Consider the following 22,575-nt stretch of genomic DNA (forward strand, 5'->3'; position numbering starts at 1 on the left):
TTCTTCAAAGACTTCTGGAACATTGTGCAAAGACTTTTCTACTTACCTTCAAAGAAGTGCTTCAGCCTATATAGAATCTTTCCTATTGACTTTGGCATATCCTGTTTGAACTGAATGACTCTTACTGGGGGATCCGAAAATGTTTGCCTGCTTAAGAAATACGTGTGGTATCTTGTTTGCTCTAATAATCTTTATCCTTTTTACTTGTTCTTAACTAATTCTGAATGCCAACAGTAATACATTATCAACAGCACCCTAGCAATTGGTGGGTGTAGGTCTCTGCCGTATGCCATCCCAAATGGGTATTTACTAACTCTGAACTTAGAGTATCATTTTGAAGTATATTTGTGTGATGTTTTACAGTGCTCCCTGGCTTATATTAACTGACTGGTAAATAAATTAATAATTGTTTTATCAAGCAACCCTGTGGGTAAGTGACTGCTTGAATACTTGTCACTCTGAACCTCCGAGTAACTCCCTGACAGCTCACATTGACCTCACTTGAGATAAGCCTGGCTACTCGTCCACACTACCAACCTGTGTAGTACAGACCTATACCAAAGGTTGGATTACTACTGCCAGGAGGTCAGGATTGTTGTAGTGCACTCTAAGGGTACTGCAAACAATCTTGCCTAACATCCAGTACAGACTTACTTCTGAAAAGTCATGTCCCCAGACCAGAGGGATCGGGGCACATGAGTACTGCAAATAACAGACCACCCAGAGCCCAATTATGTACTCAGAGTGTTGGTTCCCCGAAATGCAGTTCCTGAGAGGCTTAACAACCCAATAAGTACAGTGCAGCTTTTTAGGTGTGCGGTTTAAAGGATCTGGCTCCCTTGGAGTTGAAACCTGGGCCAACGATGACCACAATGACCAAAAAGAACAAGTTGCCTTCCCGAGCTTGCAGGGAAAGCGCCATCGAGGAAGACTCTAGAAAGGTGGGAGAATCCAGAAAAATGGGTTCTGGTAGCTTAATGGGCAAAAGGAGATAGCAGCCCAGTAGAAGAAGATCCCAGCAAAAAGAAAACGGTGGGATGACTCATCATGGCCATAGTAGCAGATGAGGTGCAGTTTCAGTCTTGCAAAACCCTTTAAGACAATGGCAGTGACCAGCAACAAGATGGGAGACCCTGGAGATTAAAGGCGGGAAGTGCCCGTAAAACAGCCAGGAGACGGTCCCAGCATGCAAGTCCAAACCCAGCACACAAGTGGCCTCAGCAGGAGGATGGAGAAAGCCGGGATGGCCATCCGGCAACAGAAAAAAAAAAAAAAAAAAAAAAAAATCAAACCACAAATGTGCCCAAGCCACTTCATTCAGCCAGTATGACCAAATGTGGGCCTATAATTGCAGCAACAGAGGGAAAACACCAGCACGTGAGTAAACCTGTGGAGTCGGAAAAAAAAATCACCAACAAGACACAAAGCAGGTACAGGATTCCCCTTAATAACCAACTCACCAATCACAATAGGGGGGTAGGGACAAAGGGGCCAAAAAATGTGAGCAATCAATCCGGTTGGGCCTTCCAACTGCCACTCAACTCAGCCCACGGGATTCGATAGGAACAGCCCAAGGACATATACTGGCTTAAACCGGTAAAATCATTATGGAGGTTGGCATTGTGGTCTCAAAAAGAACCAACACGTGCAGCCTACCTCATGCTTCCTATAGAATAAGCAAAGCCCCTAAAACAAAATGGCTAACAGCAGGACTTTATACATTGGTACCATACTGCCTTCTGAAATGGTACATTGTGCTACCAATGGAGTGAAATGACTTGCACACCTAGTTAAGCCATCACCATATTCCCTAAAAACCGATGCAGGATGACACAATTACCCTATGGTTCAAATGGAGTGCTTAGGAAGCACCACTTAGACCTGGAGCCTTATGAGCAACCCAGGGCCATATACTCAGAATTCATGAAAAAAGGTTGCAATGGCAGGGGGACTTCCGTAAAAGCCTGTATGACTACTAATAATAGGTCAATGATACAAAAATAAAAAATAAAAAAAGGGAAAAAGCTAAATGTTTAAAAGGGATCCTAAAAAGTGGCCCCTGAATCCCGAAAATGGAAATTCATACAGGAAGGTGTGTGGTAAAACAATCTATTGGACCCGTTTTCTTTCAAGTATCCTTTCTCTGGTGTACCCTAACCTAAATCTTGTATCTGCATCACCGATGAGCATGGCTTGCTTTGTGTCTGCACCCCTTCCTATATCTGACCCGTGTGTCGGTATTCCTTCCAGCATTGTCTAATGCTTCTATTCTTTCGAGTGTTCTTTCTTATGTTTGGACTACACGAAATATCAGGACCTTGAGACCACACTCCTCTGCATCCTTCCTAGGATCATACATTTGAGCATGCATCCTTCAATTATCCTTCCTTGTGTCTGCCCATCTGCCAGGATCCCACCCTTCAGCCTTCATTACACTTCTCTAGAATCTGAATCGCTCCTTTCACCCGACTTGTCCCTCTGTGTCGGCATCATTTCTAATACCGCTCCGGTCTTTGCATCTGCAACCTTGTCTGCTTGTTCGGTCTCTACCACCATTCCACTTGATATCCGTGGCTAGGTGCTTTTCCACTCAATCACTTTTTTCTCTCTATTGCCTATGGGACACTTCTTGAATCGGTCACTTCTAATCACTTTCTGCACCATCCATCATTTTTATACTTCAATTGTACCGTTCATCTACATTACTCCCAACTCCATTTCAATCCATAGGCACCACCTCCAGCAGCAATCCAATTCATACAGATCACTTCTTGTATCATTCACTTGCTTCAACAAAACTTCCTCTTACATTACCTTCCCATTTCATTCACAAAACGTCCTGAATTATTATTTCCACGTGTACCCTTTAACTGCTAAACTTTTTCATTTCTCTCTGGTCCTTGAGTGGATCCAAGGTGCTGAAAATAAAAGTTGAAATCTTACATTAATTAAACATTACCTGAATGTAGAAGAAGGTGTTGAATTAGGATCTTCCCAGACACTGTGGTGAAGTCACACTTGTTGCATTTGGAGAACCCTTTCATACTGAAGTCCCTTGTAGGCGTCAAAGGAGGATCCTCAGCCTCATCCATGTGGCTTTTGCGGTGCTGCCAGAAGAGCTTTACGTTGGAGCTGACAAAGCTGCACTGGCGGCAGTGGAAAGGGAAGTGGGTCCGGCGGTGCTGCGACATATCCTCTGTACTCGGGAAAAGCAGTTGGCAGGCATAGTGGGCGCAAGGCACAGGTGTCACTTTATGAACTCGTCTCAAATGGGTGTGTAACAGCTTGCGTTCTTCTGTAGAAAATTGGCAGTCCTCAGAGGAACAGGTAAAAACTGCTTGATGTTGGGCATGACACCTAAAATGGCCCTTCAGTTGATTTAGCACTGCAAATTCCTGCATACAAATTGGACAGATGACTTTCTCAGCATCCACAGAGTTTGCATGGAATTCCTGCCTGCTGTCTTCAGTGGAGTACGAGGCTTTGGCCAGGCGAATCCTTGTGCAGAGTTGCTTACCTTCCTGGCCATATTCCACCATTTCGGTCAGATGTCCAGTCAAGCTCAGGTGGGACGCTTCATGGAACTCCAAGTTTTCAGGTTGCTGAAACAGAGTGCACTGGTGCAGCGTTAGCAAGCCGGTATACGGAATATTCTCACCACATTTCTGGCACAAATAATGCCCAGCATCATCGCCCAAAACGCCTAGGTTCAAGGAGAGAGGGGTATAAAAAAAACAAAAATCAAAGAATTAGATATGCGAGTTTAGCACAATGGATATTTAGTGGCAATAGTACAAACACCTATGGTTTCCACCTTTTCAGTTCCTATTTTCAGGGTCATTATCATCATAGAGTCACCAATGGCTCCCTATGCATGACTGCCCCAGATCTCTTTAATTGCTTTAATGGTACAGTCTATTCCATGATCTATGAACCCCGACCCTAAGCATAAATGTGAATGGTTAGGGGGGGGGGGGGGTTCGCCAAGGGAGCTGGCTGCTGCCACAAACCATGTGATGTTGGCCTTGGGGTGGGATGGAGAGGACTTCCTGACTGGCCTCTATGCCAAAAGGGGGCAGGGGCTTGCCATAAATGTCGCTGGAATATTGTCCTTTTAAGAGATCACTGCATTTTAGAATTGCCACCCAGTAAAGGTAGTCTATATTGGTTGCAACCCCCCAAATGGGAGAACCTGTACGGTAGGCAGACCTTGGAAATGTGATTGTCAATTTATTAAAGGCAGGGTGCACCGTCCTTGGTGACAGCTGTGAGAAACCAGAAGGTGTCACCAGCTAGTCCTCGGGGATCTGTCATCCAGGTGGCCAGGACACGGCCATCGCTTTTGGATCCAGTTCCTAGTGGTGGACCAACGCAGGAGGATCACCAGAATGACGGTCTTCGGGGAGTGGAAGTGGGGCACTGGATGGTGAGACTCGGTATCCCTTTAACACCTTTTCCCCTTCCTACCTATGAACTGAACCCCCCCAAACCCCTTTTCCGACACAAACCTTTTTTCTCACTGACATTCTGGACGGGTGCTAGGAGACCAAGAAATAATGACCGCTCTCCTCAGGATGGTGTTGGCTTGATGCAGAGGCGGGAGAGGGTGATGGCTGATGCGGAGGCTGTGAAGGAGGGGGGAGGGCTAGATGGAGAGATCCGGAGGTCAGTTTGTGATGGGGGTAGGAGGCAATCAGTGCAGGGTCCACCAAGTATGTGGGAGGGGTTTCCCCAGAGGGACGCAGTAGGAGTCTGGTGGGGGATATCACTTATTCATGAATCGAAATCAAGTTTTAACATGCACAAATTGTTTGCAAGCAAAGTGATATGATGTAAATAAGGAGCGGGTATGAGGTGTGTGTAATAGGGTTAGGAGGCAGAGAAGGTATCAACTTGGAGGGGATCATATTACTTGCATTGTGATGGTGTGGGAATTGTGGGGATGGCTGGCCGTTTTCTGTACCAATGAGTTTTCTTCTGTGGGGCTGATAGGGAGGGAGTGGATGGAAATAAAGCTCATTGGTGGCATCGAGAGGACTATTTGTGCTACTGGATCTGAAATATAAAATTGAGCTTCATCTAAAAGATCAGCTATCAAGGTATATGAACCTCAACACAACTGATGAAACACGTACAAACATAATGAACTAAAACTACAGTGAGATGTGCCCTTCAGTCACCTCAATCAAGACCATCCTCTGGCGGAATCCTGGAAGTTACTGCTGCACTAAGGCCTGTCTGGCTCTTTAATTAAAGGCATTTTGGATAGACAGGTGAGAAGGATTACCAGCCTTGCTGCACAAGCAGGCAAGCTACGAATTTGGGATGAAAAAAGGTAAGTGAGAAGTCTTGGGGCAAAATAAACTGGCAATTTCGTTGCTTAAAGGGGCAACATTCTGCTCACTTTTTAGGACACCACTAAAGCATGAGATTCTTATTTTTAAAATCTCTGTTGCTGCTTGTACTGTCCATATCGCAACGTTCATCATATTCACCATCTCCTACTGATGTTGAATCCAGTGCTAACAATAAAATGTGATCATCAGATTCTGGCACCAGCAGTGTTTTTGCACCATCCTTGTTATCAAAAAGCCTGGAACTGATTGGTTCACATGAGTGTGAAGTAATCTTTGCCAATCAGAAAGTAAACCTGCACCAGTTATCTTTTAATTGGTGTTCTAGGATCCACCCCTGACTCTGTCACAAACCAGAAAGAATTAGAAATAAGTACTTCATTTTCTGTTGATGCCCTTGATCTCCCTCACTGGAGGCGCTATTTGGGCCTGGGAATGCACACACAATGTAATAATGTCCATTTTCCAATCAGGGAACAATGCTGAAATACAGTGGACCAATCAGGGCTGTGTATTATTCTGCTGATCAGTGGGCTTCAATTTACTCCACAAACAACCTGAGCAACAATGATTCAGCCCTATGCCCTGAGGGGCACCCATTCTCCCCCAATACTTCTGCTGAAACTCTCCATACAACGCCACTGCCACCAAACCACCGCTCGATCCACACACTGTAAACCATAGCAATATAACACCAAACAGCAAAACTCCACACCTCTTCCATTAAGTCACACAATCGCAACACCTTCAATGCACCCCTATGCCACAGGCACACAAGGCCTCCCCATATGGACTCACGCACCCACCCACAGGCTAACCTTCCCATATCACCTGTCAGCAAACCCACAGAGCGACTGTTTTTTCTGAACTGAAGCTACTAATAAAGCAATAGCATTTGTGCACACACACTCTCTCGTACCACTAACAAACCAATCCCTTCCTCTTATTTTCAGATCCATCATAGCGCCTGGAGATCATGCAGATGGCAATGGTGTGCAGTAAAAATCCCATTGACATATCATCATAGAGTACATGCGAAATTATTAGGTCTGTAAGAGAGCATGTTTCTCCAACCGGACCTAAAGATGAGACTTGCTCAAAAGAATGCAAGGACCGGGAAATAGAACATGGTGCTTCGGCAACTCTGCACATTGAAAAATACTGGAGGAAAAATAATACCCTGGGCAATTCATTTTCTCCTGGGGCCTACCAGAATCATTTGCCAGATTGTTTCATGTAGTTAGTGGTTTAGCAGCTTTATTCGGACCATAGTTCCCCAAGGATAAAGCTATAATCTGTATTAATAGCAAGATTATGTGCAACATTAGCAATGACCTCTTATGCGCTCTATGTAGACAGTCCGGCAGTGGCAATTCCGGGTGGTAGGGCGGGAGTGGCGAAATACTGAGAAAAGGGCCTCCCAAAACCGAGCTTCTGCAGATCTCAGCAGCAACAGCAACGCAAATTGCACGCAAATCATCGATGTACCCACCCCAGCAGTTGCAAATAGCTACTTGCCAGTTTTAAGTTGGAGCATTGCAAGCAAGTATTATTGAACCATAGATCCCTGAAAGTGAAAACTTTTAAGAGCACTTTCCACAAATACAGTGTCGGTTTCTTTATTTAACCACCTAGTGTTTACTTCTTACGGTTCCTTTAAAAGAAACGGAGACAACCTACCTGCAGGGCTACCAGAAGAAACTGCACATACGTCAGCAACCACTTCTCCTAATGTTTCTGTGAAGGATTCTGGGCAGGTTTCTTCCAGAGAGGATGCTTGGTTGGCGGTCTCAGCCGTGCCCATCTCGAAGCCGTGCACCTCACTGACAGCTGATGCAATCATATCCATACACGGATTGTCCTCTTCAGAATCTGGTTTCTGTGACACGGTCCTGGCAGTCACAGGGCCAGAACGGGTGGAGTGTCTGGCTGGTAGAAGCAGAGTTTCTGCAGACAAATGTGCCATGGTCCAGCCGGGCCAAGTAGCTGGCCCTTTTCACCTTCCTCCAGACGTGGCTGCTGCAGGTATGCATACATCTGTCTTTAGCATGTACCTTCCAATCCCAAAGTGTGATCTGAAAAAAATCAAGGTTTCAGGAGAGATTTGTAACGCACGAGCTCGCTTTGATTTCAAATTATTCTCAGCAGCAGCAATTTCATCTTAATACATTTAGTTTACAAGAGAAACTCGTTTCAAATCCCCAGTCCAATCAAGGATAAATAACCTACAGAGTACAGGGAAAACAGATCAGACTCTAGGAAGGGGGGCAGCCTGCATACAGAGGAGGGGAGTCAAGACAGCATCATCATCCAAGCAACTCACAGCTATGCATACAGTGTTTTCACTGCATCGGTTGGCCTGGGGAGCCAAAAGTAGTTCTTGATAGCTGTTGGTCTAAAGCTAAGCAGAAATGCCCCCTGCACAATTTTGAACCCTGCCTGATCTGAGAGGCCCGCTACACAAAGTGGCAGGTCCTCCCCTGGCAGATGTCTCCACCTTCCCATTCCCTAAGGTGGCATTTTCAACGTCCCAATTGGCCACTGTCTAGCATCTTTGCACTGAAGTGGACTAGTCTTCCCCCTATTCCTAGCTAACCATGCCACACGTCCCCAAGCATGCGCTCACCCCTGTTTCCCTGTTGGCACCAACTTTGTGTCCTATTTGACCCGTTACCTCTTCGCCCAACCCTACCTTACCTTACCTTAGGAGATGACTGAATTGGATCCAGGGACTTAACTGCCTCAAGCTGACACCATAATGGACAGAGAAGAAAGACAACGCAGAACTGCCAAACGAGGGCGAGGCTTGGTGTGCAATCATTTCACTGATAACTTGTGTGGCAAATGAGCTGCCAAAATCGGGCCAGAGCGAGGCTTGAAACGCAAAAAAACCAGGAAATAAAATGTAGCCTGAAACGCCTGGCAACAGTCACCAATAGAAATGGCGAAAAGACTAATGTGATCTTCTAGCCATCTGGCGTGTCAAGAGACCCGTGTACCGTTCTACAGTTCGTAAAAGGTACTAGATTTGTACATTCCAAGATGCCGGGGTTCCAGAAGAAGGTTTGGATGGCATAGTATTGCTTCCAGGTGCGGACGTTTTATTTCCGTGGGTGTTTGGCATAGAATTCAAATAAAAAACGTTATTACATTAATAAAGTTCTTTATTAGAACTCTGTGGTGGTTGACACATGTCTGTTTAGGGAACTGCAATTCTAGTGGCAACGGACCAAGTAGTTTCGTTTTGAGAGCGAGGCTTGGACCGCACCGCCAATCGTGTTTGCCGGAAGGGACTGCAACTTACTGCTGAAGGTAAGAGAGTGCGCCCCCTATAAATGGTCGCCGAAGAATCTTCTACCACCGCACAGAGTATGGTAGTGTGTGAGGCGCTGCAAGGGGGTGAGAGCGCTCTTTGGGCGAATAGTCCTGCGTTGATTCTGTAGCTTCATCCTGACGCAGTATCTATCATGAAAGCTGTGCCCTTGTCAAATTGGTTAGTGTCCTTTGTCGAAAATTGTAGAATGCATTATCTATCACATTTTTCATGAGGTAGTGTGTACTTTCCCCATACCATACGCAAAAATATCTGTTTGTTATATTGGATTCTTTTCCTTTATTTAATTCGTTAAAAACAAAACTAATTTATTTACTCTACGGTTTTACCCTTACTATCTCGTCATTGCTCTCCCTCATGTGCTTTTTTTTGTTAGATCACATAGAAAAAGAAAGTCATTTGATATACATAATAAAAGATGTTCTTAGCAGGGCGTGTAGGAAAATCGCAATTTTAATAAGGACAAGGGAGTTTTAGATTTTGGCATGTTCTCTTAATTGCCCGCAGCAAATAAACTATAAAGGTTTTTACTTGAAGAAATGAGAGAAAAGCCCTCTCCAAGGCACAGGTGACCATGAACACAATTAAGATTTTTAACACATTAGTTAAAGAAAGTCATAATTCTATTAAAGACACAGAGGCGAAGGATTATGACTCCTGATTATCAGAGTTCCAAAATTGTACAGATATGTTTTTGGAGCGATTGCAATAGCGTTATCGCAAATGCCTAACGGTCTGTGGAATGGTGGGAGCGCCGAACTATGTGGTCCCGTTGCGCTCCCCCTTCCAAGACCGTAGTGCCCTCTGTAGCTCTCCTCAGAGGTTGTGGTCGCCGGAGCACCAGCCCCATTGCGACTGCAACTTCCAATTGGTCAACACTCGATGTGGATATGCTACGCCAATTACCTAGATTGTGCGCGCTTGCAAGTTTGTCTTATGAAAAAACACAATGCCACATTTATACACACACACTCGTAAGAGTAATGAAAAGGGCACTTACCTCGCTGCCGAGCAGCAAAGAAAGGAAATGGAGTTGAGGGACAGTATGGTTTAGGCATATGGACTATTCTGATTGGATGTTATGTGGTCAATTTGGAGGACCAATAAGAACAGAACTACAAAAAGACTCAAAACAATGGTTGTTGTAGTTTATTAATTTTTGTTATCATGTTTTAATGGTTTGTACATTTGCTGCTGAAGTAGTAAAATGGAAGAGAAGCATAATCCGAGCCTCCGGTCTTGACATAGAATACAGATTTTCCATACTAATGTAAAGGAAAGTCATGATTCTGTCAAAGACACCGAGGCAACGTATTATGCTAAACTCTTTACTTAACAACTCGAGCAGCACAACATGAAAATAAAGTTTTAACAGCCAATTAACTAAAAATACTACAATTTCCTGAAAGGGGCAGTAGTGTCTTTCTAGTTCGAAACTCAAATGCTCTGCCCTGGAGCAACACATGCTTGCATCAGCCAATCGCGGGAGCTGCAGTCTCATAACTCTCCCGACTATCAACATCTTTCCTCTTTCTTACCTACTCCCCTGCAGTACTCTGACGCTACACATGAACGAACCAGACGAACGAACAGGAACTCAACCCAGCACAATAACGGTCTCCTCCCTCATCTCGCTTCTGCACCTGCAGAGAAGACAGAGAACACTGTGTTCACTTGTTTCTCTCCATGGTGGGAAATCACAACCTAGACACTGTTTTCTATCACAGCTTCTGCTTCTCTCACACCTAATGCTCTTGCCCTATCGCACACTCCTCGGGCGATTGTATGGGTGGCATAATATTTTGTCTCTGTGTCTTTAATAGAATCAAAAGACTCTGGGTAAGTCTCTCGCAACCAGGACTAATGTCTGGCAGAGGGACTCCCAGGACCCCCCTTGTTAATCTGCATATGCAAGTAACTTTGGGTCTCACCCTAAGTTACTAGGGGAATCCAGACGTGGACCCCTTGCTCACTATTCTTAGAGAGACACAGCTCCTCCCTACTAATGAGGTTCAACCAGACCGAAACACGTGTCTGGGGATGCTGTTGGTACTCTTGTTCAGAGGAGAATTGCCTAGCATTTCGGTGCTGGACTGCCCCAGGGCAGGACAAAGACTGATATGTTTAGGATATTTCTTCTCTGTGAAAGATAGTGAGCTAAAGACTCTGGGTAAGTCTCTCGCAACCAGGACTAATGTCTGGCAGAGGGACTCCCAGGACCCCCCTTGTTAATCTGCATATGCAAGTAACTTTGGGTCTCACCCTAAGTTACTAGGGGAATCCAGACGTGGACCCCTTGCTCACTATTCTTAGAGAGACACAGCTCCTCCATACTGATGAGGTTCAACCAGACCGAAACACGTGTCTGGGGATACTGTTGGTACTCTTGTTCGGAGGAGAATTGCCTAGCATTTCGGTGCTGGACTGCCCCAGGGCAGGACAAAGACTGATATGTTTAGGATATTTCTTCTCTGTGAAAGATAGTGAGCTAAAGACTCTGGGTAAGTCTCTCGCAACCAGGACTAATGTCTGGCAGAGGGACTCCCAGGACCCCCCTTGTTAATCTTTAATAGAATCATGACTTTCCTTTTATTTTACTATGGAAAATCTGTATTCTGTGTCAAGACCCCGAGTCTTGTATTATGCTTGTTCCAAGCCTACTTGCCACCAACGAGGCTACCTGTTTCGATCAGCTTGAAATAAAATCTCTTGAATATCATCTTATTTGACCAGTTCGTGGCTCTGAGAATGTCCTCCAGCCGGGGGCGTCTAAGGTGAAGACCTTAAATGCCATGCCCTCCCGCACCCCCTGGCTGAACAAGCCTGAAAACGTGCAGTATCTATTCCTGGCTGTTGCATGTACCATTTGATCCATCTGGCTAGCATTGCTACCGATTTGAAAGGCTGGCGAACTGCGATAAAGATCCAGCTCTCTCTGGGTGGCCTGTGCTGCTCTGCCTGTGCCTCGTAAGCTTTGAGGGCTCTGACTGGGCAAAGCTTTGGATGTGCTGGAAACACCAGATAGGACACTGTCTTGGTTCCTGTTTTAGTCCTTCTGGCACAGAAGGTGACACCCTCTGGTGATAAGACCTGCCTTCTAAGTCAAGGGCACATATGCCCAAAACTCTTTTGCAAGATAAAAAAAAGATAAAAGAGGCTACACCTTAGCTGCCATAATGTTTCTGGACAAGTCGACGTTGTCTGGCTGCCTCTGGAAAAGTTATAAGAGGGTGTTCACATCCCATAGGCGTGTGTAGTTCGGAGGCGGAGGTCGAAGGCATTTAACTCAGCCTCTAAACCAAGAAATGCTTCCCTAGAGGGCAGCCTCCCACCTGCTCATGTCTGGCTGGAATCGCTGATCGGGAGGTGTTCACTATCCTATAAGACTTGCCTTGCTAAGGCTGCCAGAAAATTAACCACATGGATCACATTGGCACTAGCGGGACGAATGTCTCTAACCATTCACCAGCTATGCCAGTATGCTCAGTATGACTTGGCTGTCTTGGGTGCCCAGGGCTCCTCAATGAAGTTCTCAGCATTCCCATATAACCCTCGCTTTCGCCAGGCACCCCTGGAATTGCCGAGCCACTGGCCTTAGAGTCCGTTAAAGGCCCAGCGGATGCAGGAAGGCTCAGAATCCACTATGATGTCCTGGCGGGAGGTGGAGCGGATCCACGGATGACAAGCCCAGTAGATCCGGGAACCAAGGCTGTCCCCTCCAGGCTAGCATCAATAATAGCAGCCTTGCTTGTTTTCGGCGCGCCTACATCCTTGAGATCGTGGCAAAGGTTCAGAAATGCACCTGTGGACCCTAGGTTTGCAGAAACACATCAGTCGCTGACGTCTCCTGGTCCGGTCTCCAACTGTAGAAGTGTGGCAGCTGACAATTCAACCTTGTCGCAAACAGGTCCGTCCTGCAAGGGTCTCTCAACTCCATTAACCTCCAGAGTACTTCTCTGTTTAGCTGCCAGTCGCTGGAGTCTCTAAGGTGCCTGGAGTTCCAGTCCGCCACCTGATTGGCTAGGCCTGGCAGGCACTCTGTGGTCACGTTGAGATTTCTCTCCAGACAGAGATGCCAGACGTCCCTGGCTAGCTCTGCCAGTATCCTGGCTTTGGTGCCCCCTTCGAGCCAGTTGATATACTGTACTGCTGAGACATTATCCATCTTCAGCACGATGTAGCATTTGATTTGATCCTGTGTTAAGCTCTTGATTGCATTACAGAATCACTTGGCTGTCTCCATGACCATCAGTCTGGCTTCAGAACTGCCAGAAGCACGAAAACGGCTCTCCTGAACATCCGTTAAGACCTGCTCTCCAACCTTGATTCCAATACCCCGTGTCCTCATCTTACTTGATCTCTCTTTTGCCTTTGACACGGTCAACCATGCCATCCTGCTCAACCGTCTCCGTGATAACCTGAGTATCACTGACTAATCCCGGGCTTGGTTGACCTCTTTCTTCTCCAGTCGACTCGCCTAGATCCAACTTGGGTCCTTCCTCTCCTCTATCTCTATCTCTACCTGTGGTGTTCCCCAGGGGTCTAACAACTCTCCCTGGCTGTTCAACCAATACCTGGCACTTCTTGCCCACCGCATTGCCGCTCTCTGCTCCAACTTTCAGTGCTATGTGGATGACACTCAGCTCATTTTCAGGCTCCCTTACCCCACCTCTTCTCCTTCTCTCATCTCCGTCTGTCCGCTATCCACGAGTGATGTGCCGCCAAAGATCTCTGCATTAATGCCAGTAAGACTGAGATTCACCTCATTGGTACATCTGCTTCCTCCTTTCCTGTCGCTCTCTGGCTGGCCTCTCTCGGCCCTCTTCCTGCTCCCACCTGTGAGGCTGAAAACCTTGGGGTCATCTTTGATTCCACACTCTCCTCTCATCACATATCTGACGTTTCTAAGAAGTCACACTACCAACTGCACCTCCTGAGATGTATTCTTCCTTTCCTTTCCTCTCCTTCCCCCAGAAGCTCACTGTCTCCATAGCTCTCTGGTTCTCTCTAGGCTGGACTACCGAAACATCCTCTTTCTAAATCTCCCTGCTTCTACTCTCCGCCCTCTGCAACTCATCCAGAACAGGACTGCAGGACTTGTCCTTGGCCTCAAGCCCAGGGATCGTATTTCTCCACTGCACTGGCTCCCAGTCGCTATGGGGATTAAGTTCAAAACCTTCTGGGGCCTGGGGCCACAATTCCTTCAACTCTCTCTTCCTAAATATCTTCCTTCTCGAGGTCTTCGTTCATCTGCCTCCAACATCCTCAGGGTCAGTCGCTTCTCCAAGCAACGAGTTGGTGGCAGATCTCTATCTTCGACTGGGGCCTCCCTCTGGAACAATCTCCCTGCCTCCTTGAAACTCGAGGAGAACCATCTCCGGTTCCAGAAGCAACTCAAGACCTTCCTCTTTGCTTCTGCTTTCTCCCCCTCTCTCCCCTGCTGAACTCCTGACTGAAACTGCACTTGTCACCTGGCTACCCTCTGATCTCGGGCCCAGGTCCCCTCCCCTGCCAGTTGCACACCTGCACTGCCTCCCGGGCAACCCCTGCACTTGGGGGCTGTTTCTGTATCCCTACAGTCCCCTATCAGCTCTTGACACTGGGTGTCTGCACTGCTCTTGCCACTAGCTGGCTGCACTTTTTACCTATTGTTTTTATTTATTGTTATTATTATTTTTTACTGTTGATCCTATGTATTGCACGGCCCCCAACACCTTCCCCCGTCCCCGCACTTTTCCCTTTCCCCCCCTCCCCTGCACTTTTGCGATCTCATTGTCATCTGGCCTAGTAAGATCATTGTCTTTGTCTTCCCTCTGGTCCCCCTCTCTTGCCTCGTCGCGCCTTGAAACACTTGTGTATAGGCACATTATAAATGCCATATCATATCAAAGGAACTGGCCATCAATTCTAGGCAATTGATGCGGAGCTTGGTCTCCGACCATTTACCCTGGTCGAGATCGTCCCGCAGCGGGCTGCCCAACCTCGTCTGCTGGTGTCCAATTCTTATTATCAGATCCGGGGAGAAGCCAAAAATAGCCTTCCCGCTCCAGGATTCCATGTGCTGAAAACCACCAGGACAATTCCATCCACGTCTCCATTGACATGGAAATTCTCTGATAGTAAGTCATGCCCCTTCTGCGATGGTGAATTTTGAGGTGTTGCAAGGTTTGGTAGTGTAAAAGCCCAGGAAAGATCGCCTGGATGGAGGAAACTAGGCAACCTACTATCTTTGCCAGCTCCTGCAGAAATAGGTTGTCCCTTGCCAAGATCACTTTGATCTCCTTCTTGATGGCATCGATTTTTGACAAGGGGTGGCTTAAAGTTCCCTGAACTGTATTTGTTACTCTGGGTGGTGCTGGGTTCCATTGGGAGTCCGAGTGGATTGCTGAGGACCCTTCGGTTGGTGCATAAAGGCACCCGGGCATGTGTCCATTATGGGGAGCAGGGACCATGTACCAGCTATTTTGATGTGGTTACAGGAGTCCAGCAAGGATGTGTACTTGCTCCAATTTTATTCACACTGTACACAAACGGTCTCTATGAAGCAATACTAGACTCCAAGGCAGATTTTCCCCAGGTGGGTAACAAAATCTTCCCCCTCCTAGTCTATGCGGATGACACTGTAATCATTGCCCGAACCCCAAATGCCCTGCAGAAATTAATTAATGTTTACACTGATTTTATGGTAAACTTGGATTTGAAAATTAAAACCTCAAAATCAGCGGTCATGGCCTTCAGGCCATGGAGTTGAAGGAAAAAGATCAAGATGCATGGCATGTATAGCAATGGTTGTTTGATTGAATGAGTTTCTTTACCTAGGCATGCGATTTGACAAAAATTGGTAGGGGGCATCGCACATATTGAGACTGAGAACTAAAATGTCTCAGGCAATCGGAGGGATTTCCTGCTACATGCAAATGTGTCATGAGAAACCACTAGCAACGATTTTGAAGCTGAATAATGCCCAAATGAAGGCAGCTACCAACTATGGGGCTTCATTGTGGGGGGCGCGAAAAAGTCACCATATTTCAGATAATAGAAAACAAATTCTTCAAAAAGCTATTGGGCTTACTGAGCACCAAACTATGCAGTTCATGCCGAGCTCGGCGCAACATCTGGAAGATGATTGGTACTGGGCCCCTATATAACATTAGCTAAGAATATGGTCAAACCCCAGAGCAATGGTGACACAGAAGAAAGTCCTGCCATGTAGTTCTGTTTGGCATAAGATTCCATGGTTGAAGCATATCTTTGAGTGAACAACTAAGATAAATGCCCCGAGGAATTTTAGCACATTTGTTATGGAAAGACATTAATTAGTAGGGTTGTCCTTGACCTCAAAAAGGAAACATGCTATATCACAAAATTGGACTCTATAAAACCATACCTAATGCAAAGTGATGTTCCAGCTGATCGCTTGATTGTGAAAAGAGCACATGTTGACTTGTTATTGCGTGCAAATACAGCAAACTGGGACGGTTATGTCCAAGCCTTAGAATCCCCATGTTGTGGTTAACCTACAGAGGACCTACCTTATTTTGTGCTATTGTGTCCCTATTATAGGGACATCAGAAAACAGACACTGCTATCAATTTTGAAACAGCGGAAATGTACCCAGTGTCGACCAGGGTTAATGTTTTTTCTTCAGGCAGAGACAAGTGTTGTAGTTTGGGGTTTCCTTATCTATCTACGGAGGGCCTGGCAAGCAAGAAAATCTTTGCTAGAGACTCTAAGCTGAATGGACTTTTTTTTTTCTTTTACTAAAGAAGAGGTGATTTTATTCATCATACGCTTATGTTCATGATGTTTTTGGTATTTCTTTGATTCACTGAGTTTTTTAATAGTAGCCTTATTGTAATAATGCTGTTGTATTTTAATGTGCTCATGTTTGATCGATTTATCCGAATAAACGCATTATTGATGATGTATCTATTACAAATCTCAGGAACTCTAACTTCTGCGCTGGGTTAGTCTCCGACTTCTCCCAATTCACAAGGAAACGTAGATCCTCCAGGAGACATGTCGCTTCGGTCACATGAGAGCGAAGCTGCTGTTGGTCTTGAGCCATGATGCCGATGTCATCCAGGTAAATGATCAGCCTGCCCCCAACTCCCGCAACCAGCTGACTACTGGTTTGAGTAGCTTGGTGAGGCACGAAGGGATCGGCGAGAGTCCAGTGGGAGGCAGGTGAACTCCCACTGGCGCCCTTGCCAAAACAAACGCAAGTAGTGCCGGTGCGGTTGAAAGACGGTAACTGCCAAGTGGGACTACTTTGTTGTAAAATGGCTTTTTGCAAGTATGGGAGCAGAGTATTGGTGAATTGCTCAAGAACTACAATCTCCATTACTTCCGATAGTTTTCTTCCCAAGCCATTGGGACAAGGTATTCTGAACCCTTGTCCCCAACTCCAATGTGGTTTCAGTAGGGCCCAAACGGATCTCTCTGAGCTTTGACCCATAAAAGGTCTCTTTCTGCCCTACTCTTTTCAATAAATCATGTTTTATATCATCAAAAGAAGTGGTGCCTACGGGTTCAAAGTTCGGTACAAGCCTTGAAGTTCCCCCTTTAATAGCTGGGCTAAGTAACAGGTCTTCAGATCTTCGCTTCAATTAAACTGTTGGCCAATCGGTCAAAGTTTCCTGAAAAATTCTGAGGTTCTCCCCCTCCTGATAGAGCTGTAAAATCCCATGACGGAGCATGGGACGATGTTGACTAGACACTATTCGATTCCCCTGTTCCTGAAATTGCTCCAGAGGCTCTCTTGACTCTTGAGCAGCCCCAAGCCCCTACTAGGTCTCCCGCTACTTCCGTTACCTGTTCCGTGTTGGGACAGCATATCCGATTCTTCCTGGGGTGATAGACTGAGTCGCGCTGCTTCAGGGCTTCTTGCTTCTTCCACTCCCGCTTCGTCCTAAGGCTGCGCGGTAACTTGCGCCACACAACTCCTTTGCAGTAGCAGGATCACACGGTCCTCCTCCCTGAAGTCACATCACCACTGGCTTCTTTCCCACTCTTCCACTGGTCAGGATCTTGGCTTCCTCCGCAGTACTCCGCCAACTGTTCTTGGATGTCCCTGCCAATGGGGGATCAGCATTCTTGCAGCTTCGTGTTTCCAGGTTTGAAATTTCCGGGCTGGGCTACATTCATGCTAGCTGATCTCTATTTCCCAGTCCTTTCTCGTTTCTATTCTCTGTGGCTGGATTCCCCCCAGTGTAAAATCACAGTCCTTCTTTACTGTTGTTGCAATAATTGTTATGCCTACTTGGAGCCAACATGTCTCACTACTATGGTAAGGCAACCTGTTGTTACTCTGCAGATTTCTTTGACGCTCCTTGGTTTTAGTCAAATTAATTTGTGAATCAAAGGTCAGAGACATTACATTAACAGTGTTATGAATATCTGATGAGGACTTGGTCCCAGGGGAAAAGGGTTTAGGGAGTTCCTTCACGGAACAGGAGTCCTTATCTCCATGAGGGGAGTCTCTCCCTGTGAGGTCCTGCTTTCCAACACCCCTACATGGAATATTGGGTAGTGGCTTCACCTCCCTAACCTCACAGGGAAGGTCTCCAGCTCGACAGAAGTGACAAGAACCCATGTATCGTCACATTTGTTAGACACGTAGCATACCAAAAAGAGGTGATGACTGGAAGATTATTAATCTTAAACCTTTGGCAATTGCTCTGAGCAACCCTGCAGACCATTGTTCTTCACCTACCAAGCCATTACAGGGGAAAGACCATATGCAAATCAGGCTCTGTGCCAACCCCAAAGGGGCAGTCCAGCCCGAAATGCTATGTGACATCCCTTCTGCACGAGACCACAAGCATGCCCAGACATTCTTCAGCCTCATTGGACGTCATCAGTGAAGAGTAGCTTGGGTTTCTAGGCCCAGCAGGCACGGGAACCACGCCTGTGCATACACGTCCCACTCTGGGTGACAAAACAAAAGAGGTGATAACTGGACCATTTAGAATTAACTTAAATCTCTGGCAATTGCTCTGGGCAGCCCTCCAGACTATCGTTCTTCACCTGCCAAACCATTAGAGTAAGGGAAAAGACCATATGAAAATCAGGCTCAGTCCCACCTCCAAAGGGGCAGTCCAGCCCGAACTGCTATGTCACATCCCTTCTGCACGAGACCACCAGCATCCCCAGACATGTTTTGGCGTCATCAGTGCAGAGCAATTGCCAGAGGTTTAAGATAAATTCTAAACGTTCCAGCCATCACCTCTTTGTTTTGCTTTGTTACCCTGAGTGTGAAGGGTACGCCCAGACGTGGGTCCCGTTCCTGCTGGGCCTAGAGACTCAAGCTACTCCTCACTGATGATGCCCAATGAGGACGAGATATGTCTGGGGATGTTTGTGGTCGTGTGCAGAAGGGACGTGACCTGGCAGTTCGGGTTGGACTGCCCCTTTGAGGGGTTAGGGGGGCTGAGCCTGACATATGGTCTTTCCTCTTTCTGTAATGACTTGGCAGGTGAAGAACGATGGTCTGGAGGGTTGACCAGAGCAATTGCTAGAGGTTTAAGATGAATTCAAAACCTTTCAGCCATCACCTCTTTGTTTTGCTTAGACACCTAGCATACAGTTGAGCCCCACAATAAATAACATCCAACTGTCACATAGCCTCTACCATATGCATGTACACTACATGTAAAGTATAGCAGAGAACCCCAACTACATACAGTTGCCCTACGGGTCCATGCACCATAGTATACAGTTGAGTCCCATACAAAGTGTGGTCCAGCTGTCGCATAGTCTCTAGCATTTCATTACAACCCCCGCTTCTACTCTTTTCCATGCTTCGTCTTCCAACATGCACCAGAAATCTTTGCTTTTCCTGATCAGTTGTGAACTACAATTATTGCTGCATGCACTACTTTTCTCTCGTCTTCTCAGAGTATGGCCTTCAGAAGGTCCAAGTGGGCTCTTCTTTAAATAAAGATCCCTTTCATAATTGAAATAAAATACTTGAGGATAGAGAAAACTGTTATTTTACAAGTCTCCTTATATCGGGACTTATATCCATATTCGGCTAACCATCTTACTGATGCTAAAAATGTTCTTTAACATTGAAATGAGAATGGATGTTTCACATCTCCGTGAAGATGAAGCATTGTTTCGGGAGGATAGCTCAGGGGCAACGTGCTCCCCTTGGAAGCAAACCAACACAGCGCAACACAGGTTCGATCCCCAGGCCTGCGCTTAGAAACCTCTGGGTATTAAGTGCGTTATAAATGACCAATTATAATTATTACCCCACATCTCGCAAAAGTGGGGAAAGGTTCGCAGAGTCGTACTGAAATGATACACATGTGTATTGGATCTTAATCTTGCTCTATCGTAATCATGGGGGTGTGATTTCAGATGTGGTCAGTGTGTTAGTGATAAAATGCTTGGGTGTATCGGTTAACATTCTAACTTGTATTCTTCTCGGACATTACATAGTCATGCAATCTCAATTTCTCGACCCAGTCCAGTAATGAAAATTGTCACCAATAGCTCTGGTTTCTCTTTTCTCCCGCCGCTGGAGCATGCACCCTCTCCCCCAGTGGAGGGTCTTGCATCATTTCTCCCTCTATGCTGATGTACTCTGGTGTAATTAAGTCGAAAACCTCTAGTGTTTTCTTGCCCTATTAAACAGTCTCTCCCATCATGGCATTTCTCTTGCTAATTCTCTTTGCCTTCCTTCGTACTTCTTTTCCATAAGACAGCATGTTGTTTTCCAGCAAGCTAGCACAGCGAGTTAAATGTCTGCTACAGAAATCTTTCTTCATTTGTATGATAGGCAGGGCCATTCAACCAGGTGGATAACATATGCTTATTAAAGGCAGTGATAACACTTATTATCACATTGTTTCAAATTAGGAGGAATCTGCCATGAAGTGCAATATAAAAATGTGCTTAATTATTAAATTATACAACTGCCTTTTATCACACCACCATATTTTCCATTGTGATCCTTTTGTCCAAAATGACATGTTCTCTCGACGACTGGACTGCTGTATCTCAGTGTTATACAAGTTTGAGTTTTCAAACTCAGTTTACATTTAAGTCTAGTTACCTTGTTTCCCAGATATATGTACCTAACCTTTTTTTTAAATCTCAAATGTTGACTTTTAAAGTATAAATAGTATAAATAAATAGCATAATGAAATTATACTTTATGATGATACTTGTTCACTAAAATTTCAGATTATTACGCAATGGGATTGTTGTTGGTTTGTAAACGTGTTGCTCCTTTTTCTGAATGCATTTGAGATTGAGTGTGATGGGTAATGTGCTTGGAGGGGGGTAACAAAAAGGGTTATTGTGGGAGTTCTCCTTGTTGGATAATTGATAATGAATTTTATTTAAATGGGTTATTTAAACATATTTTAAGGTTGGGAGATCAAAAGCAGATTTTCTTGGTGATTTGTAAATGTGCTGTGCATTCAAACAGTTTACTTCATGGTTCTTCCATGAACTGAGTACTGCCCCTACCCAGTCGGGGAAGGGGTCCCAACTGATGGACCACTTTGCTCTAAATCCTGTAACTATGTTGACATGGTACCACACTCGTTTGTCAAAAACACAGGGACGCTTTGTTCTGTTTGTAAGTATTGGGCACAGTTAAATAACAAAATGAATATCCTCTAACAATACATTAAAACAGGTAATTAAATACGTTTGTGGGCTTTTACTGCTACTATTTGCATTGCTTTTGACAACTATTGAAGAAAATAAGTTCTTTAATATTAAAGTTAAGAGAAAACTGTATAATTTTGTTTTTATCTCTGCCTCTTAGGTGTATGTAGATACTGCTGAAAACTGAGACCGAGCTGCTCTGAACAAGGTGTTTAATGGTTACCATCTTTGAAAATGGCCCTCTCCGATTTTGTTTTGGCCTTAAAGGACAATCCCTACTTTGGGGCCGGCTTTGGTCTAGTGGGAGTGGGTACCGCATTGGCCCTTGCCCGCAAGGGCGCCCAGTTTGGAATGATTGCCTTCCGCAGAATGTACATGATCACCCTGGAGGTGCCTAGCCGGGACAAGAGTTATCAGTGGCTTCTCAGTTGGATTTCCCACTATGCCAAGCGCACCCAGCACCTCAGTGTCGAAACGTCCTACTTGCAGCACGAGAGTGGCCGCATCTTCACAAAATTCGATTTCATCCCAAGTCCTGGAAACCATTTCATCTGGTAAAATGAGATTTTTCATTTGTTTGATTTTTTTTTTAAAAGCAGCTTTTGAACTAGATTTAGTATTTGTGGATTTCCATAAAGCATGTATAGAAAGCACCTCCGTGCAGACAGATTGTAACTCCCTCCACAGCCCTTACAAAGTGCAAAAAAAAATGTAGAAAAATGGGTGCTCTCGGCTCGGATTATCAGAAATATCTTAAATTGTACACACTTTAATGGGTTTTGATAGAGACTACAGTTGTTAACTTGAAGCTGATAACATCCCTTTTTTATAGAAAACTGTTGTAACGTTGTCCTTTAGTGACCTTTTCTTCGGCCTCGGAGAGGAGAGCCATTTCAGAAAAAGCTTTTCGGACAATATCTCTTTAATACGTCTGTAATCATGACATTTAGCATGAGGTAAGATTTCCTTTGATGTTTGTGCGTGAATGCACTGAATCAGACAGCCCATGCTTGCCAATTGCTTGCCCACTTTCTTAGGACATTCCTTCATTATGCCATTGGAGGAAGACTTATCTTCTTATCTCAGTCCTCATTTCCCCCGCCCCCACAAAATGGGGACAGATGTTAGCCATAGCAAACAAAACACGCACATGTACATTGTCAGAGTGTAAGAACAGCCGACAAAACCATCATGAGGGCTGTCTTTCTCATTTAAGTACTGAATTGCCTGGGACAGAGCTCCAGTTTTAGGCTCATTCAA

General features: G+C 45.5%; 2 protein-coding genes across 4 annotated transcripts in view; one reads left to right on the forward strand and one right to left on the reverse strand.

Moving 5' to 3' along the window:
• Positions 1-8,181, reverse strand: part of ZNF142 (zinc finger protein 142) — a 210,403-nt gene extending 202,222 nt beyond the window's left edge. Inside the window, exons 1-3 of one of the 2 annotated variants that reach the window (XM_069616848.1) lie at positions 8,057-8,181; positions 7,035-7,429; positions 2,960-3,703 (exon numbers count right to left, since the gene is read on the reverse strand). In XM_069616848.1, the coding sequence (XP_069472949.1) occupies positions 2,960-3,703; positions 7,035-7,320 (1,030 nt within the window). In that variant the 5' untranslated portion in view covers positions 7,321-7,429; positions 8,057-8,181. The remainder of the gene's footprint in view (positions 1-2,959; positions 3,704-7,034; positions 7,430-8,056) is intronic. The other variant, XM_069616849.1, reaches the window with a different exon arrangement.
• A 445-nt stretch (positions 8,182-8,626) lies between these two features.
• Positions 8,627-22,575, forward strand: part of BCS1L (BCS1 homolog, ubiquinol-cytochrome c reductase complex chaperone) — a 184,311-nt gene continuing 170,362 nt past the window's right edge. Inside the window, exons 1-2 of one of the 2 annotated variants that reach the window (XM_069616850.1) lie at positions 8,627-8,753; positions 21,476-21,869. In XM_069616850.1, coding sequence (XP_069472951.1) covers positions 21,550-21,869 — 320 coding nt within the window. In that variant the 5' untranslated portion in view covers positions 8,627-8,753; positions 21,476-21,549. Of the gene's footprint in view, positions 8,848-21,475; positions 21,870-22,575 lie in introns of both variants that reach the window. The other variant, XM_069616851.1, reaches the window with a different exon arrangement.

Source organism: Ambystoma mexicanum, chromosome 9 (genome assembly GCF_040938575.1).
Source record: "Ambystoma mexicanum isolate Mex_15411 chromosome 9, UKY_AmexF1_1, whole genome shotgun sequence".
Taxonomy (NCBI): domain Eukaryota; kingdom Metazoa; phylum Chordata; class Amphibia; order Caudata; family Ambystomatidae; genus Ambystoma; species Ambystoma mexicanum.